We start from the raw sequence: 18,831 nt of genomic DNA on the forward strand, positions 1-18,831 counted from the left end.
TAAGCCAATCCATGCAAGGCAGTCCCTAGGCGATAGGTCCAGGGGCAGTCACATGTTCTAAATTGGCTCTGTAAGGTAGAAGAGAAAGACTCGCAGTGCATGGCTAGGGAGAGCTAGCGCGCTCTCACTTTCTCTCGCCCCGCCCCTCACTAGGAATGTTACTGACAGTTATAATGCAAACAGCAGAGAGACAAGAGAAACCTGGTTGGTTGACAACACTAAACCACAAATTAAACTAGAGGTGTGGCCCTTGGAACCTCTCAGAGAGCTTTGCTCTGGGCTGCTAACTGAAAGGTTGGTAGAGTCTCAAAGGCTCTTGGGAAGAAAGAAAGTTCTGCCATTATACTTCTGAAAGATCAGAGGGGGAAAAATATCCTGTATAGTATATATAAAATTGTATACTTTATATATATACATATATATATATATATATATAATTTATTTTATGTGTGTGTGTGTGTGTACCTCTGAAAACTTACAGCAGGGTCAGCTATGGGTCATTTCTGACTCGATGTCACACAACAGCAATATATAATTAATTATATAAAGAATAGAAATACTTTTTCCCCTGCTGTGATGGAAATCCAAAGGCAGGTGGTTTGAATCGCCTGCTGGTCTATGGGAGAAAAATGGACTAGCCCCTCCTGTGTGATGTATAGCCTCTGAAAACCAGACTTATTGACAGAGACATTCCTTGGAAACTAGGAGGAGGGGTTATAATAAGTGGAAGAGTTTATAAACATGGCACTATTTGACCAGTTTAAAATTATCTTAATTCATGAGAATTTACTTCCTGCCTTATCAAAAGAGCCATTTGATATGCAAGGGATCAAATGTGAGATTTAGTGAGCTGAACATGAAAAACAAGAAATGCACAGGAGTCAGCAATGAAATTAGAGGCAGGGTTGGCCATCTAAGCATGAAAATCAGTTCAGTGGTTGTGACGGGGGTAAGGAAAAAAAAATACAAGGACCCTTGGGAATGGAGGTCAACTGGTCAAACCAATTAAATAAAACACTAATTATACTGTGAAGCAACTCTGATACGAGCTGATAGGAGGGAACCATTAACTCCTAATAAAACACCACATATCTTTAATTTACAAAAATCCCCCCCCCAAAAAAAAGACCCAAATGTGAGTCTAAAGTAACTTGGAGAGAAAATAATTTGACTTCTCAAAGCAATTAATTTTTTAAAAATCGAGCAGTAGGCAAAGTAGGTTTATGGGTTTATTTCTACCCTCCCCTGCATCCCTCCTCCCCTAGAAACCTTGCCCATCATAATGGTTCATATTATGGGTCAACGTGAACTCGTGAGTCCCAGTATAAGCTAACTATTCTATGTGTTACAAATCCGAACCTCTATTATGTTAATGAGGGAGCTCTGGAGGCCTAGTGGTAAGAAGCTGCACTGCAATCCTGAAGGCACAAATTTCAAAACCACCAGTTGCTCTGTGGGAGTAGGATAGGTAATAATCTTCCATGCAATTTATTGTCTCTCAAAACCTGCTGGAGAGTTAGTTATGAGTTCTGACTGCACAACAACAATAATGTTAATGAGGCAGGACTGTAATGATATGTTCAGCCTAACCTGATATGGAAAGAGTATACAGAGTCATTGTATCAAAAGGAACTGGCAGACACAGAAGAATTTAATGAAACAACATAAGAGCAAGAGCCTATGGTGATGAAGGAAGAAGTTCAGATTGCTTTGAAAGAATTGGTTAAGAATAAGGTCCCAGGAATTGATGGTATACCAATTGACATATTTCTACTAACAGATGCTTCCCTAGATGTGCTCATCAAGTTGTGCCAAGAAATCTGAATCACTTGGTCAACTGACTGGAAGAGATCTATATTTGTTCCCATTCCAAAGAAAGGAGATCCCACAGAGTGTGGAAATTATCGAACAATATCAATAATATCACATGCAAGCAAGATTCCGCTGAAGATTATCCAAAAACAACTGGAACAGCACATCAACAGAGAACTACCAGAAGTGCAGGCCGGGTTTAGGCAGGGTCATGGTACTAAGGATATTGTAGCTAATATTAGATGAATCTTGGCTGAAAGCAGAGAATACCAGAAGAATATCCATCTGTGTTTCATTGATTATGCAAAGACGTTTGACTGTGTGGATCATAACAAACTGTGGCTCACTCTGAGGAAAAATGGGAATCCCAGAACACTTGACTGTGCTAATGAGAAACCTATACTTGGAACAGGAGGCAATCATCAGAAGAGACCAAGAGAACACTGCATGTTTCAAAATTGGGAAGGGTGTGCGCCAGGGCTGTATCCTGTCTCCATACCTTTTAAATCTCTATGCAGAACAGATTATCTGTGAGGCTGGACTCTATGAGGAGAAATGTAACATCAGGATTGGTGGAAGAATCATGAGCAATCTGCATTATGCAGATAATACAATCCTGCTTGCTGAAACGGAAGAGGACCTGAAGCACTTGCTGTGGAAGGTCAGGGACTGCAGTCTTCAGTATGAATTGAGGCTCAATATCAAGAAAACAAAGATTCTCACCACTGATCCGATTGGCAGCATCGTGATGGATGGTGGAGAGATTGAGATTGTTCACAGTTTTGGTTTGCTTGGCTCCACAGTCAACACTCTTGGCATCAGCAGCCAGGAAATTAAAAGACATATTGCAATAGGAAAGTGTGAGGTTACAGACCTCTCTAAAGTACTGAAGTGCAATGATGTCCGTCTGGAGACTAAGGTGCGCCTGATACATTCCATGTTCCTTGCAATCACTTGCTTTGCATCAGAGAGCTGGAAAATGACTAGGAATAATGTAAGGAGAATCAATGCCTTTGAGCTATGGTGTTGGAGAATAGTATTGAATATACCATTGACTGCTAAGAGAACAAACAGGTTTTTCCTGGAGAGGGTGAAGCCAGGCTGGTCCCTGGAGGCAAGGATTCTGAAATTTCGTCTGACATACCTTGTACATGTTGCAAGGAGGGACCAGTCCTTGGAGAGGGACATCATGATTGAGAGTGTGGAGGGACAGCCCAGGAGAGGAAGATCCTCAAGGAGATGGATTGATTCCGTCATTGGGGTGATAGAGGTAGGTGTGTTGGATATAGTGAGATTATCACAGGATAGGGAAGAGCTTAGGGCTGTCGTACATAAGGTCGCTGTGAGTTGCAGGTGAATCGACGGCACATAACAACAACAACCACCACCTGATATAAGTGAAGTCTCCTCAGGGCTATGACCTCCAGAGACTATACATATTGACTTTCTGACAAAGCTAGACAGCTTTTCACCTGACAACTGCATCTGGCCTTGAACCAGCAACCCTGCTGGACCTGCCAACCTTGGATTTATCAGCCTCCAAAGCCAGCTTGCAGCTTAGAAACCCTAGTTTCCTTAACCTCCACAGATAACATTTCTCTTAAGATCTGAGCCATGAACCTGAGACTTGCCAACTTCTAACAAATGTGTGAAGCATTTCCTTAAAGTAAAATATCTCTCTTTCTCCAACAACCCCCCCCCCCCAATTGGTTTTGCTTTCATAGTTAGCCTAGGAGAGCTCTGGTGGCCTAGTGTAAAGAAGCTGTGCGGAAATCCCAAAGGCACACATTTTGAATCCACCAGCTGCTCTGTGCGAGAAGGATGGGTAATCTCCTCATGTGCAATTTAATTGCCTCTGAAAGCCCGCTGGAGGGTCAGCTATGAGTTAGTTCTCACTGGACGGCACACAATAGCAACAACATTAGGCACTGACACCGTTGAAGGACTTTTATGAACCTTTTTTTTGAGATTTTACTGAACTAAAGCAAAAGCTATTCTCTAATTCCTTTTTAACATTAAACAAAGAATGCAAGAAGGACAAATGTGAGAAATGCTTGTAAAGCCAAACCCTGTCTTAAGACATTTGTTGGTAAATAGTTCATTTACTGTGACAGAAAATGTGTAACAATTTCCCAGCTGTTAGAATTGTTTAATAACAGCACCTGTGGTAACCTGTGGCATTAATTGCTACTTTAAATAACATATGGCATGGATGTAGAAAAGGTAAGTTGTCAAACAGTACTGTGTGTGTTTTGTGTTATTTCCCATGGCAAACTGCCAGCTGATCAGCAATCCGGTTCCCTCTTGTTTCTGGGAACATAGCTATGTGTTTTCAGTTGCCTTTGCATTTCCTTGTAGCTACAGGACTGACTCCTGGCCAACAGAATGTGGATAGAAGTGATGGATACTTCTTTCAAGTCTGACGCCTACAAGCCTCATATCGGCAATCATCCATCTTTTGCTCATGAGATGGTGAGGGATCCAAGGACCTAGAAGTGGGAGAAGCCACAGGATGGAAAGATCCTTTGCTTCTGGGAGTAGTGCGTCCAGCCCATGAACCATCAGACTGGTGAGTAATCATTAATGTCTGTTTTAAGCACTCCCTCAGTTTTTGGCAGGTGTTAACTACATGCAAATGGCTAAATACAATCTCCTCCCATGTGATTTACAGCCTCTTCCTCTGAGAGTTTCCTATGAGTTGGTTGGTTGGTTGTGACTTGATGGCAATGAGTTTAATAAGCAGAGAAGAGAGCGCGGGCGGCTTAGTCCCTAGACAGCTGTGCTGCTGACCGAAAGGTTACTTCTCTCTGGTGGTTCAAATCTACCAGTGGCTCCTGGAAGAAAGATAAGCAATGTCCTCCCAAGCAATTTACAGCCTTGGAAACCCACTGGAGGGTCATCGCGAAGGTAATAAGTTTGAGTTTTGTTAAGTAGAGAATTGAAATCGCTGAACCAGTTACTTTAAAAACGAACTCTTCCTTGTCTAAGAAAGAGGGGGGGGTGTATTTCAAACTCATCCCAGAGTTCTTTCAACATTCAAAAGTGTCACTAAAGGGAAAGATGATAGATTAGATAGATGATAGATAGATAGATGATAGATAGAGATTTATTTTCCTCATTATGTTTAACGCAAGACAGAAGTTGTGATATCTGCATGGCTAATTACTCACTAGCCAACAAAGATTGTGATAAGTTAGTCATTTTGGAACAGCCTTCACATTTTTTTTCTGAGCTCTGGTGGACTAGTGGCAAGAAGCTGTGCTGCAAGCCTAAAGGCAGTTCGAAGTCACCAGTTGCTCCACTGCAGAAGGATGGTAAATCTCTTCGCATGCGAATAACTGCCTCTGAAAACAGCTAGGGGTCTTTCAGACTCATCGTACTCAACACACAACAATCAGGTCTTTAGCAGGTAAAATAGAACAGATAAGGCATGTGGTCTTGACTTTATTCCCATAATCCTTTTTAAAAACCTGGGGTGGTTTGGTTCCCCCCCTTCATGATCAATAAATCTGAGACCATTTTACGTAATATCTTCTCATTGGGAAAAATGGATTTTATAGAAGATCATTAAAACTGACCTTACAAATGTAAATGGTCTTATGGTTCAAGGAAGCCCTGATAACACAGTAGTTAAAACACAGGGCTGCTAACTTCAAAATTAGTAGTTTCAGCCCAGTAGTTAGTCCAGAGAAGCAAAATGTGTTATTCCTATGGCATGGTTCTCATTATGTCCAATAGTGTCACTGAGAGTCAGTGTCAGCTTCACAGCAGGGGGTTCAGTAGGCACATGTGTAAAGACATATCTGGAAATTCTCCCATGGAGACGAAGAAGAGTCAATTAGTATTTCTCACAAACTAGTTCCTCACGTTGTGCACCGTTGGGTCAGAACCAACGCATAGCTGACCCTCCTGTGGGCTTTCCAAGGCAGTAAACAGCAAAGGGGTAGACTGCCCATCTTTCGCCCACAGAAAACCTGGTAGATTTCAAATTACATATATTTGTGTTAGCAGTGCGATTCCTTACCACTAACCCACCACAGCAGTTAATTAGTTCTGATCAATGACGTCAGACGCAGCCAACTAGTTTTTATTTTTTTCCCTTGAAAGAATGCTTGTAACATCCATTCATCCAAGCCACTCAGTTATCTAAGCCTTGATCATTTGAATCTTGTAATACCAAGAGGAAGGGGGAAAAGACAGAGATGTTTAGTTAAAAGAAGTTGAGTCAGACAAGAAATGCAAAACCTCACACCACAAGGACATTAAATGATTTTTTTTATTTACCAAAAAAAGATAAAACATGGGAGTTGAATTTACTGAGCAAAAGCAGCTCTCCAGGTGAAGCTGCTGCACTTTGTGCTAAATAACCTTATGAACTGAGAGTATACAGAATACATAGAATATGTAAGTTATCTCAACAGCAAAGGAGAAAAAGTATAACATCATTTGGAAGGTAAAATTTGGCTAAGTGACAAATTAAATTGCTCAACATTTCTAGCCCTTATCCACCTCAATTCAGTATGGTTGCCCTATTATAGGTGCATACGGAATTCCCATTGTAATGGAAGCTGCTCTTTAGAAGGATTCTTTTAAAAAAAAAAAAAACCAACTTATTTATTTGAAGTGCCAATTTAAAAAAATTGTGTTTTCATTAGTTCATATGTATGTATATGAATTCACAGACACTCCAAAAGTCCCAAACCCTTGGCAAAGGTAGGTGGGTTATGCCTTATTTTTCATTAATATTGGTGAAATTTATTTATTATTTCTCCTGTGTGTTTAAGAAACTTTATATGTTCTCAATGCACCCACGCAGTTAGGTGGGTTGACAGATATGTCAAAAATACTTTATGAAAAGAGGGAGGTAGCTCATGCGAGTTGGCAACCTTTTTGTGTGTGTGTGTGTGTATTGTTTTCTGTTGGCACTGGCTGCCTCCCTTTAACATCTTACAGTCAAAGATGAAAGAACGACTTTTACTTTGAAGCCTAGTGAACACAGTTGTACATTTACTATAATTCACCTCCAACTTGACTTATTGGGCTTTCTAATGTAAGATGACAAACATCTCACACTCAGTACACAGCATCAAGAAAAGTACTGAATGAACATTTTATACACAATAGCTTGGGTTTGTTTGTTTGTTTGTTTTTTAATATGTTTAACACCAGCTTCTATGGGATACAATCCAGAATGTTTGTGTTATCACTTTATAAACATTCTAAGCCAAACAGACAGCACGAATAACATCAATGTCATCTTTTTTTTTAATTTTTTTTCCCGATAGCTGTATCAATTACTGGAGGCTAATTCTAACATATACTACTAAAGGGGGAGGAGAAAAGAAGTCATGTGACACATTTGCAAAGATGGGACTACAGCATCTTAGTGTGAGTGGTGATCTTAAGGTGCAGAAAGAGGGGACTCTCTAGAGGGTGATGGTGTGGTTTCTTCAGGAGGGAAAACTGTGAGGGTACAAGCTCGAATACCACCAAGTGATTCCGGGAGATCAAACACCTTATGCCACTCGTCTTTATCCGGGTCATACTTTTGCACAATCTCAACCATACAACGATTATTCCAGGAATACCCACCAACCACATAGATTTTGTTTTCAAAGACAGCGACCCCCACATCACTCTGCCCTCTTAGCATGGCAGCAATGGGGGTCCACTGGTCAAGGATAGGTGAATAGTATTCACAGCTTAGGACATCATCATAATCACTTGTTCCTCTGAAGTGATTGCCACCAATGACATAGAGCCTTTCTCCCACTGTGCACATGCAATGCAGACCTCGGACAGTGGTCATTGGCGCCTTTTGGATCCATTTGTCTGTATCAGGGTCAAAGCACATGAGCTCCTTTTGGAAAGTGTCATGAGTAATTCCTCCTAAAGAATGAAAAGTAAACCAAGTGTTATTTTAAAACAGAAGTAAAAGGCTCTCTGTTGTAGATAATGAACTTTTAGCCACATATATTACAGCTTATGAATGGATAATGGCCAAATACAGCAAATGTGATAAGGGCTTATAAAAACTGTGACATGCTTTCTTGCTTTCTCAATTGCACCCTGTATGCAAAGACAGTTTCCCTGTTGTGAGCTGCCATATGTGAAGGAACTGAGGGAAGTCTGAAGCCAATAGCTAGCAAAAAACCAAGGTGCTCACTGCAACAGCCCTGAGAGCCTGAACTCCACCAACAGTCTCCTCAGTAAACTTAGAAACCTATTATACACTTTCAGTTAAATCTTCAGAAGAGAATGCAGCTCTGGCTAATGGCTAGATCACAGCTTTGTACTCTTCTTGAGAGGAGACACTGCCCTCAGATTCTTGAGCTACAGAAATGGTGACATGATAAATGTGCTGGGCTTTAAGCCAAAAGAAAAAAATTTCTTATAAACTAGAACCCTATACATATTTTCTCTGGATTAAAAAGAAAGATTTCATCTTAAGGATACAATATTAGCTTATGTTATCACCTCCACTTACTGAAATGGAGAGCTACTGGATTTAAAAAACACATTTTGGCCACTTTTAGAGTTGAGTCTTCAGTAAAAATGATCTTACATGAACCCCTTACTCATAGCATTGTGTGCGTAGTTTCTGGATGGATGTGAAGCCCTGGGTGAAAGCGTCTCTAGGTGTTCATTTCCTTATCCAGTCCTTGGAGAGGGATGTCATGCTTGGGAGGGTGGAGGGACAGTGCAGGACAGGAACCCCCCAATGAGATGGATTCAGTGACTTGGATAATGGGTGTAAGTGTGTTGGAGACAGTAAGGCTGGCACAGGATAGAGCAGGGTTTAGGGTTGTTGTACATAGGGCTATGTACATGAGCTATGAGTAGCAGGCGACTCTACAGCACATAGCAACAACAATAATTCTGGTTTTTAGAGAAACCCAAAGGCATGAGGTTTGAATCCACAAGCTCCTCCTGTGTTATTACTGCCTCTGAAAAGCCACTAAAGGGTGCGCTATGAGTAAGTTCTGACTCAACAAGCATACAACAACAGCCACTCTAGTGAGTGAAGGGAGCTCTGATGGTCTACTGGCAAGGAGTTGCACTGCCAACCCAAAGGTTTGCAGTTTGAATCCTCCAGGTGCTCTGAGGGAGAAACAAGAGCAATTTCCTCCCATAGAAATTACAGCCACTGAAAACTCATTGTAGGATTGACTATGATTCAGTTCTGACAGGACAGCACTCAACAACACTCTAGTTATCAGCATTGTGACTATGAAATGAGAAAAAGGAAAAAAAAAAGCTTTGAAAAAGTTGAAAATGCTGTAGAGATGGGACAAGCTTTTAAATTGATCTATATTTCTGTAGAGTTTCGGTGAGTGGTGAGGGTGGGGAAGGTCAGCTGCCACCAGAATGTTTATTGGGAAAGCTAACAGAGTAGAATGTGGAAATTTATACACACAGCAGTACAATGCTGATCTGTTGAATCTATATTCTCTATGAAGTGTATTCCTGGATCACACATAACTCTGTCTCTATAATGAAAGTGTCAGAGTGTTCTACAGACAAGAAAAAGACAAAGCTGATATTCAGTGGCATCATTCAAAGTTCTACTCTCTTCCGCCCAGCTGGCAATTACTATGCTTTCTTCTGCTTTTTAATATTATTTCTATACTTTCCAAAATTCCCAGAAAACAAGTCATTTTATCATTTGAAAATTAGCTCTCGTTTCTGCCTTACACTTGTTTCAGTAATACATGCTAGTTACGCCAAAGCAACACTAAAGCAATTTAGACTTTTTTTAAAAAATGAAAATTTGAAGCTCTCGTTAAAATGGTATAGCAGCTATAAACATAAAACAGAAAGATGGAGAAACTCTCTGACTGGTGAAGCATATGATCTCCTAAATTGCTGTTTCCATATAAGCTGTCTTGTATGTGGCTCATGATTTTGATACCAGAACCCTGCCAGTCACACACTATGGGCTTTTCCCAAATCCTCCTTGATTACAGATTTCATAAGGCAGTGTTCACACCTCAACCATCATCTTAACACCTTTGTTCTCTAATAACATAACTGATGGCCTAGTACCAGCAGGCCTTCCAAAGGAGGAAGAACTAGAAAAGGTAAACTTCCAGAAATAAAATATATGAATCTACCTAACAAAGGCATATTATAATACCAGTGGTGACAATTACATTGAAATAGGATTCCTTTATAAATTCTACCCAAGGATAATTTGAGTTTGAAAGTTATTATTGGGGCACAGTGAGTAAATTGTAGCAAAAATTAAAAAAATATATATATTTTAAGAAAAACATATATCTGCATGTAGTCAAAACACAGATAATTGGCACAGAATTATTTACTCAACAATATAGTTGAACTTCCACTAAAAGGCTAAGGAAAATGAAATATCTATATCATGGTTACACTAAATTGAAAGAATGAGCACTAATATATATATATATATGTTTTTATGTAAAATAGAACATATATGTTGTTTTTACTGTTAAGTGTTACCGAATTTACTACAACTCGTAACAACACCATGAACATATGAACAACAGATTGAAATTACCCCATCCTGCACGATCCTCACAATCTCCATCATGCTCAAGCATAGATATATGTTCAATTTTATATATTATATATGATTTTCTATGTTTTAATCATATTCAGAAAGAGCAGAGGAGAGGAGAAGAGAGAAGAGGAGAGGAGGGGGAGGGGAGGGGATAGAAGAGAGGGAGCAAGTGCACACTCTGGTAAGGAGCTGTGCTGCCAACCTGAAAGCACGCAGTTTGAATCCCCCAGCTGCTCTGAGGAAGAAAGAAAGATGGACAATCGCTGTCCATGCAACTTACAGCCTCTGAAAACCTGCTACAGAGTCAGCTATGAGTTCCAACTCAATGGCACACAGCAATAACTATATATACACAATAACTATATATATGTAACAAAGACTAGACATGCATATCTTCACACGTTAGCTAAATGTTGAATTGTTAAATAATATTAATCGTTACTGCAGTTACTATGAATGATGACTAATACAGAGTATGAAGAGGGGGAAACAAATTGGAGAATCTGAGCAGCTTTCTTTTAAAGTTTTTATATACAAGAAGATTAGATTGTTAATACTTTTACGAAAGTTGCCTACAAATGTATATACAAAAATACTTTTCTAGGCCTTTACTATTATAACTGTAGGGAAAGATGACTATATAATAAAAAATGTATGTAATATATTGCAGCCACATGATAACTGTTTACCTGAAATATACATCACTCCTCCATACACTGTTCCAGCATGCCCATAATGAGGCTCACTCATTTTGGCAACGTAGGTCCATTCATTTGTTCTTGGATTATAGCATTCGACTGTAGCTGTTATTAGAAAGAAAGAAAATAAGAAGTGATTTTCAATGTCAAACCTAGCAATTAACTATCTTTCTTCTTAGGATATATAAGAATATAAAATCACAATTTAAAAAAGAAAAAAGAATATCCAAATAACCAAAACATCACTATTGCATTTATCAGAAGTTATTAAAGGGCCATTTTGTAGCAACTGTTAAGATTACACTAGTAATGCAATTCATTAATATATAGAAACAATTTCTGTCTCTGAAGAAATCTCTAGTTCTTATTTTCTTCTAATATCTTCTAAATCTTTATAATTTCACGTTTGGTTGAATTTTGTTTGCTCTAAAAATGTAGATGTTAATGGGGGGAAAATAATAGGAAGGAAAACACTTTCATGCTAGACATCCCCTACTGACATAACATGAAGGAATATGTGTGTGTATACATGTGTTTGTATATGCATTTATGTAATACATATGAAGTAAACTTTGAAAATTACTAAAGAAAAAAAATTATGTACAATAACTGGTTCACATTCTGAAGAAGCATAAAACTATTGTCTCATTTCATGAATATGGACTACAAAATACACACCAGCAAAAATGCTTCCACATTTATATGGCAAAGGCAATAATTTGTATTCACCCACCATTGCAGCCAGTAGTGCTCTTAAGTAAAAGATTATCAGGAACAAAATATGGAGCTGCTGAGGAAGTTATCTTGACTTATTTAAATATTTTTCCTTTAATCTATTAGGGAACTCGGGTGGCCTCGTGGCAAGAAGCTGCACTGCAATCTCAAAAGCATAAGATTTGAAGCCACCAGCGGCTCTGTGGGAGAAAGATGGGTAATCTCCTGCCGTGTGATAAACTACCTCTGAAAACCAGCTGGAGGGTCAGCTATGGATCAATTCCAACTCGATAGTACAAAAAACAATTATTCTATTATAACCTATACTGCACAACAATAATTAATGTATTATGACTTCAATAAGACAACAATGACAGTTTAGAAAGATGAAAAATGCAATCCTTTTTTTCTAAAGATAGAAAAGAAACAGCTGACAGGATGTAAGTCTCTCGTCAAAAGCATGAAGTTTCGATTGACATGTTTATTTTTAGACACTATCAGTTGTTGAGCTCTCATGGCCTAGTGGCAAGAAGCTGCGCTGCAATCCCAAAGGCACACTGTTTGAGGCCACCAGCTGCCCTGCAGGAGAAGGGTGGGCAATCTCATCCTGTGCCATTAACTGCCTCTAAAAACCTGCTGGAGGGTCAGCTGTGAGTTGGTTCCAAGTCCATGGTACACAACAACAAAAACCAATTGTTAACCCAATTCCCTACCTTTCCTAACTCTGGTTATTTGGTCCCCCTCCCCCTTTTCTCTCTCACTAGCAGAACCATAATCCTACTCAGGAAAACAATACTCCAAGTCCAAAACAAAATCTAAAGGAGCAAGCTCCCTTTCAGTTGAGGTAGACTGTAAGACTTCTTTATAGCCAATGGCATGTAAGCAAAAATCTACTGAGTGTGTTATTTGAGCAAGCCACTAGAATAAAATTTTGGCTACCTGCCACCAAGTGCAAACCTTTTTCAAAAGGTGAAGCACCTTCTGAACAAGAATCCTTAATTTCTTTCTTAAAATATTTGACCACAGTTAAAACAAGATAGAATAGGGTCAATAATTTCTCCCCCCTCCCACACACACACACACCTTTCATCAAATTCACTATGCAAAGTACTTCTTTCTTATAGAACCATAACCACATGATTGTTGGTGGTTGTTGTTGTTATGTGTCAAGTCGCCTGGGACTCACAATGACCCTATGTATTGCAGCTCTGAAGCCTGCTCTATCCTGTGCCAATCTTACTGTCTTTGACACACCTATCCTCATTGCCCCAGTCACTGAACAATCCATCCCATCAAGGATCTTCTTCTCTTGCACTGTCCCTCCACCCTCCCAAGCATGACATCCCTCTCCAAGGACTGGTCCCTCCTTGCAACATGTCCAAAGTATGTCAGACGGAGCTTCAGAATGCTTGCCTCTAAGGAGCAACCTGTTTGTTCTTCTAGCAGTCCATTATATATTCAATACTTTTCTCTATATTACTCTATTGTTTTCTATTTCATCTACTCCAATTTAAATGTTAATATTTTAAAAGATCTTACTATTCTTATTTCAATCTCTGCTCTTGCAAGTTTTGCTCATTGCCTCAGGCTCACACCTTTAACAACTTGTTTCTTTTAACCCTCCCATCAAATACCAGAACCCTGTAAATTCTTTCCACCAAAGAAAGGCTGCTTCCACAATTAATGACAAGCTAAATTAGCCACATGCCCCATATTGTGGTTATGTATTCCTAGTGACTGGATATTTTCTTTAATATTAATTTCTATTTGCCTTTAGTTTGACTTTCATGAAATTGATTGGTAATATATTACTGAATGGGCATTATTATCTCTCTCTCCATTCATAGAGGACCTCGCATATTGATTGGTACTTGACATTAGAAAAGTAATTAATAGGATTAATGGGAAGATTTTATCTGATAATGTAGTCTAATCACACATTCTAGCTGAAAAAGGGTTTGAAAAGGTTTCCAGAGATCTGCCTATGAAAAGTTTCTCTATAATGCTATACTTTTTTAATATGTAGGACTCTGCCTTGAACTTTAATGTGTCTAGAGTATAGCAGTCTTTCCTTCTGTCTAATCCAATCTGTTCTGATGTAATTTCAATTAATTTCCTCTCACTCTTTTTATAGTGGAGCTACAAGTTGAATAGTTAATCACTCTTCATGATTAACAATATTCTTCCTATGAAGAAAGATAATACTGTTCCTCTGTTAGTGAGTTAATTGCATTTTTTCCCTTAATACAGTTTCTAAGAACTCATCTATACTCTCCCATCCAGAGCCCCTTAGTCCAAGAGAGCTACCAACCATGAATAACCAGAACAACTGTACCATCAAGTCACAATCAATTCTTAGTTGACCCTCCAGTGGGTTTTCAGAAGCAGTAAATCACACAGGGGGGGGGGCATTGTCCATCTTCAAGCTGGTGGCTCTGAACCACATGCCTTTGGGTTGGCAGCATAACTCCTTACCACTAAGCCAACAGAGCTCTCTAACAGTCCCAACTAACAATAATAGTTAGTTGTCTCTAAACTTTCCTTCTTCCAACCAAGCTTAGTTTTCCAATCCCTTAATCTTTTTCAATCTTTAGACTTTCTCTATGTTGAATCTCTGTTGTTGTTAGTAAAACCAATAGCATTTAGTTTTCAAATGGAGTTATTGAATTTAAAAATACATATGCAAGCTCTTATTTCTATTTTTTAAGACAATCAAATACAGGTATGAAGTAACAACTTCTGGGGTAGGGGGAGAGCAAGTTTGAAAACAAAGCAAGGAGTTAGAGTCACAAAGCAGTGTCTCCATTATAGTCTATGAAATGTGGAAATGAGAGATGATTAGCAAACTATGATGAGGGTCAGGAAACTGCAGTTCATGGGCCAGCATCAGCTCAATGCCTACAAGCTAAAAAATAGTAGCAGGTTTTCACATATTTTAAAGGACAAAGAAACAAAAGAAAATATAGTACTTTGTGACATGAATATTATATGGAATTCAAATTTCACTAAGCTTTACTGCAATAAAAACCATACCCATCTGCTTGTTAATTGCTTATGGCTATGTCTGCACTGCAGTGGCAGATTCAAGTAGTTGTGACCAAGATCATGTTGTACATAATAAAGCTGAAAGAAAATGTGTACTTCCTGGCCCTTTACAGGAAAAGTTCATCAATACCTAATCAAGAAAATGAATTTCAATTATCTGGAGTCTTGGTGTTTAAAACCGAGAAGATCTCTGGTTTAAGAGTTACATTCAATTCACATTGGATATTTTATATATGTGACCAGAAGTTCTTATCTTCTCAGGCGATCCTAATCTGAGTTCAGAATCATCTCCAAAGGACAATGTGGAGCTTCCTTGGTTGATTTTTTCACTCCTTTTAAAAAAAATAGCTTTACATACAGTAATTTGTTTACAGCATGTTTCATTCATGCTTTTTTGGCCTTTGAAACTAGGGAAAAGTCTAGGCAAGACTGGAACAATGATGTTTATTATAGAGGGAGGATGGACTCTGGGATCCTGGAGTGCCAATTAACGATGATGAACTCTTTAATCAAGAATACTCAAATCTGAAGAATTTAACTATTTTTTAAGTAATTTTAACTGTATATTTATTTGAAAAAAAAATCCAACACATTTTATATTTTTTTCTTCATTATTTAAAAGCTTGACTTATTCACTGAAGTGAAAGATCTGAACTGTCATATTCCTCTTCAATACCTCAAGGGGAGATCAATGCCTTATATGACAAAATTTTGAAAGCTACCAGAAATAATTGACTCCTTTTTTACTTTAGTGACCACTACTCTAATGTTTCCTAGTTACTTACTGTAACACGTGTCAAGAGAAAGTGGTATTTCCAAGGAATCATACCTTTAGCAAAAAGCTAGGTGCATGCAGCATACATACCCATGTACACACATCTCTTTTTAATATACTATGGACTTAATTTTTACTTAGATCTGTATACTCCATTAGAGGATTTTTAAAGGCCAAATACATCAATATGGCGCACAAGTGCTGTCACTGTTTTCTTTTTATAATTATAGATGTTATTGTCAGATGCTGTCAAGTTACTATGTGTATAAAGCAAGACGATGTGCAAATAGTAGTAACCTTGTTAAATGACTCGCCCACAAATCCTCTTTTCCTGTCACCCATCACTACCCTTTTTCTATTTATACAGGCATATGAATACGTTCACGCAATCAGGATAGAAATGTTAATTTATTACAACAGATGTTAGTATCAGAACGAAAGGAAGCTACCCCAAAAAGGCCACACACAGAAACAATGGGATGTTTGTAGAACAGGAGAAGAGTTAAAAAATTCAGCCTGTGTCCAGAACATTCTGAATGAAAAGAAATAATTTCTGTAGAAGCAGGATCTGATATTTTATAAAAAGAGTGGAACCAAGAAAATTGGCCAGGGCAACTGATACAAATACTTTTCTTATTTATATGAAAAGAAATGTTATAAATGGATACAATTCCAAAGAGCTCATTGATGCTGTTCTTTGGTGCGGTAGATCTGGCAAACAGCCATTTTTATGTTCTGTGCATTAACAATAGTTGATAAAAGAATGTGGCAAAATAGGGTGGTCATTCTCTTGCTCCCATTTGAGCATAGCACAAAAGGACTGGGAGGGGTCAGAAAAGTGAAGCCTTTTGCTTTTATGCTGTGACTCCTTTTGGCCCTAGAGAATACTTAAGAAATCAGTGACATCATTAATTTTTAAGGCTCCAACTGTATTTGGACTTAAAATAATCAGTAAAGAAATGCTGGGTGTGCTGGCAATCATATTCTATGTATCTATGTAATCATATAAGGCATATAATCATAGACTGCAGGCAATCATATCCTATAAGAGCATAGTTACTTACAGACTTAGCGGTAATAGTTTAAAAGAAAACTATCAAACATTTGGCATTTCAATGGAATTAAGAGCTGTTTCTTGGTAGGGAGTATTTTGGTCTATAGCATAATCATGCATGAATTTTTGGAAAATGCAATTTATTGATTAACACAGAACACATCTATATTTGTCATGTGGAAGGATAATACATTAAAATCATTATCTTTCAGTTAAGCTCTGGAAGATTATATATTTAAGAACCTAAATATATTCGAATGACAATATGAATTTAGGAGTAGCTCTCTAAAGCCTGATTCTCTTGTATCTTTTCACTTTGAAGGTAAAACACCAGAGATTGTTTTGAATAAGAGATGTTGTCGGTGTTGGTATGTGCCATCAAGTCAGAACCAATTCATAGCTGACCCTCTAATGGGTTTTCAGAGGCTGTAAATGGCACAGGCAGAAATTCTCCACCTCGCCCCTGCCCCACACTGACCATGCGCCTCTGAGTTGGCGGTATAGTTCCTTATCACTAGACCACAGGATCTGTCTAAATAAGAGATGAAACAAAGGGATTGATTTCTGAAGGTTGTGAGCAAGAAAGACTGTGCATGGGCCACTTGCCCAATGGAGCAGTTTACTTTTAAATTTTTCTCCCACTTGGACATGACAGCAGCAGCAGCATTATGGACCCTAGAATACTGGTTAACTACTGATCCTATTGATAATCTCATGTCTTCAAAAGAGAGCCAAAAAGGGAAGCATGCAAAAATAATGGCTCTGATAGATTTTGCTTGGTAAAGAAGAGATTCAGGGGGAAAGATGAAGATCCTTGAGAAAATGGGATTGACACAGCAGCTGCAATAATGGGTTCAAACACCACAACAATTATGAGGTTGGCACAGTACCAGGCAGTGCCTCACTCTGTTGTCACCACGAGCTGGAACCAACTCCTGGGTAACAACATGTATATGAAATAGCCAGAATCACTAAATCTAGAAGCCAGAAAGGAGAATACTGGTTGCCTAGATTTGGGAAGGATGAAGAAGAACTTGGCGAGGATGAAGAAAAAAATGAAGAATAAGTAGTGGGCATGATGTTTCTTTTAGTGAAATTTTAGAAATGCCCTAAGATGGACTCTGGTGACTGTTATATAGCTGTGTGGATCCTAGAAAAACTATTCACACACACACACACACATGAATAAAATATATGCACACACTTACGCAGTTCACCCGCCGCATTTCGCCCACCGACTGCATACAGATATCCTTTGAGGGCACTTAGGTGGAAGAAGGTGCGCTTTTCATTTAAAGATGCAACCTGCATCCATTTGTTGTATCGAGGATCAAATCTGAAGACTGTATCAACTGCTGTTTTGCCTTTTGTGTCATAATTGCTCTGTCCGCCAACGACATAGAGAAAATTGCCAATGACGGCAATGCCGTGCTGGTATCTCGGGGCATCCATGGGGGCTAGTGACTTCCACTCATGGGCCTTTTCATCATACATGCGCAATTCTTTGCTGACAACCAGCTGCTGCCTCAGCACTCCTCCAAGTGTGACCAAATGAGTGGTGTCAGACCGAATGGCAGTCCTGTCTGACTGCATCACGGGCTGCATGTATGGCATCATTTGGTAATTGCTGGCTTCCAAAAGCAGGTTCACACAGGTATTGTCAGTCCTCATGAAGTCCACAGTTTGCACATAATTGATGAGTTCCTGTGGTGTCATCAGTGGAAATCGTATGTTCTTCATTAATTTTGCAGCAAAGTCCATCCGAGGCTCTTCCAGGCGCAGCCAGCGACAGGTCGCCTTGAAGAGCTCAAGTTCGGTGCAGTGTTTAAGGCTATTACTGGAAAGCACAAAGGCAAGACGCTCGAAAGGGAGTTTCAAGAACTCCCCAGTGCTCAGCAATGCAGGAAAATTCTTGAGGACGAAACTATTAACGTATTTGTCCACTTCTGTCAGATTGTAGGTGTTGGCAATCCGCCCCACTTCAACACAATTGTCTAAAGTGACCTATTAAGTCAATAAAAAGAAAGTTTTAGAAAACCATACTTTCATGATAGTCTGGTCAGATGGAAGTTTTTGAAAAACAGAGGATTATTCAATTATACTAGCAGTCCTGGTGGTGCACTGGTTAAACTCTTAGATGCTATGAGAGAGATTGGTGGTTTAAATACATCAGCTACTCTGTGGGAGAAAGATG

The 18,831-nt window shown here is 38.9% G+C and overlaps 1 protein-coding gene across 4 annotated transcripts in view; it reads right to left on the reverse strand.

Moving 5' to 3' along the window:
• Window positions 1–6,070: 6,070 nt before the first annotated feature.
• LOC102864624 (kelch-like protein 13-like) overlaps window positions 6,071–18,831 on the reverse strand; it is a 153,545-nt gene continuing 140,784 nt past the window's right edge. For all 4 annotated transcript variants that reach the window (XM_006893763.1, XM_006893760.1, XM_006893762.1 and 1 more), the window contains 3 exons: window positions 17,846–18,641; window positions 11,041–11,154; window positions 6,071–7,701 (listed from right to left, as the gene is read on the reverse strand). In XM_006893763.1, coding sequence (XP_006893825.1) covers window positions 7,214–7,701; window positions 11,041–11,154; window positions 17,846–18,641 — 1,398 coding nt within the window. In that variant the 3' untranslated portion in view covers window positions 6,071–7,213. The remainder of the gene's footprint in view (window positions 7,702–11,040; window positions 11,155–17,845; window positions 18,642–18,831) is intronic.

The sequence above is a fragment of the Elephantulus edwardii genome, unplaced genomic scaffold, assembly GCF_000299155.1.
Source record: "Elephantulus edwardii isolate Elephantulus edwardi_28Jun2011 unplaced genomic scaffold, EleEdw1.0 scaffold00131, whole genome shotgun sequence".
Classification (NCBI taxonomy): Eukaryota; Metazoa; Chordata; class Mammalia; order Macroscelidea; family Macroscelididae; genus Elephantulus; species Elephantulus edwardii.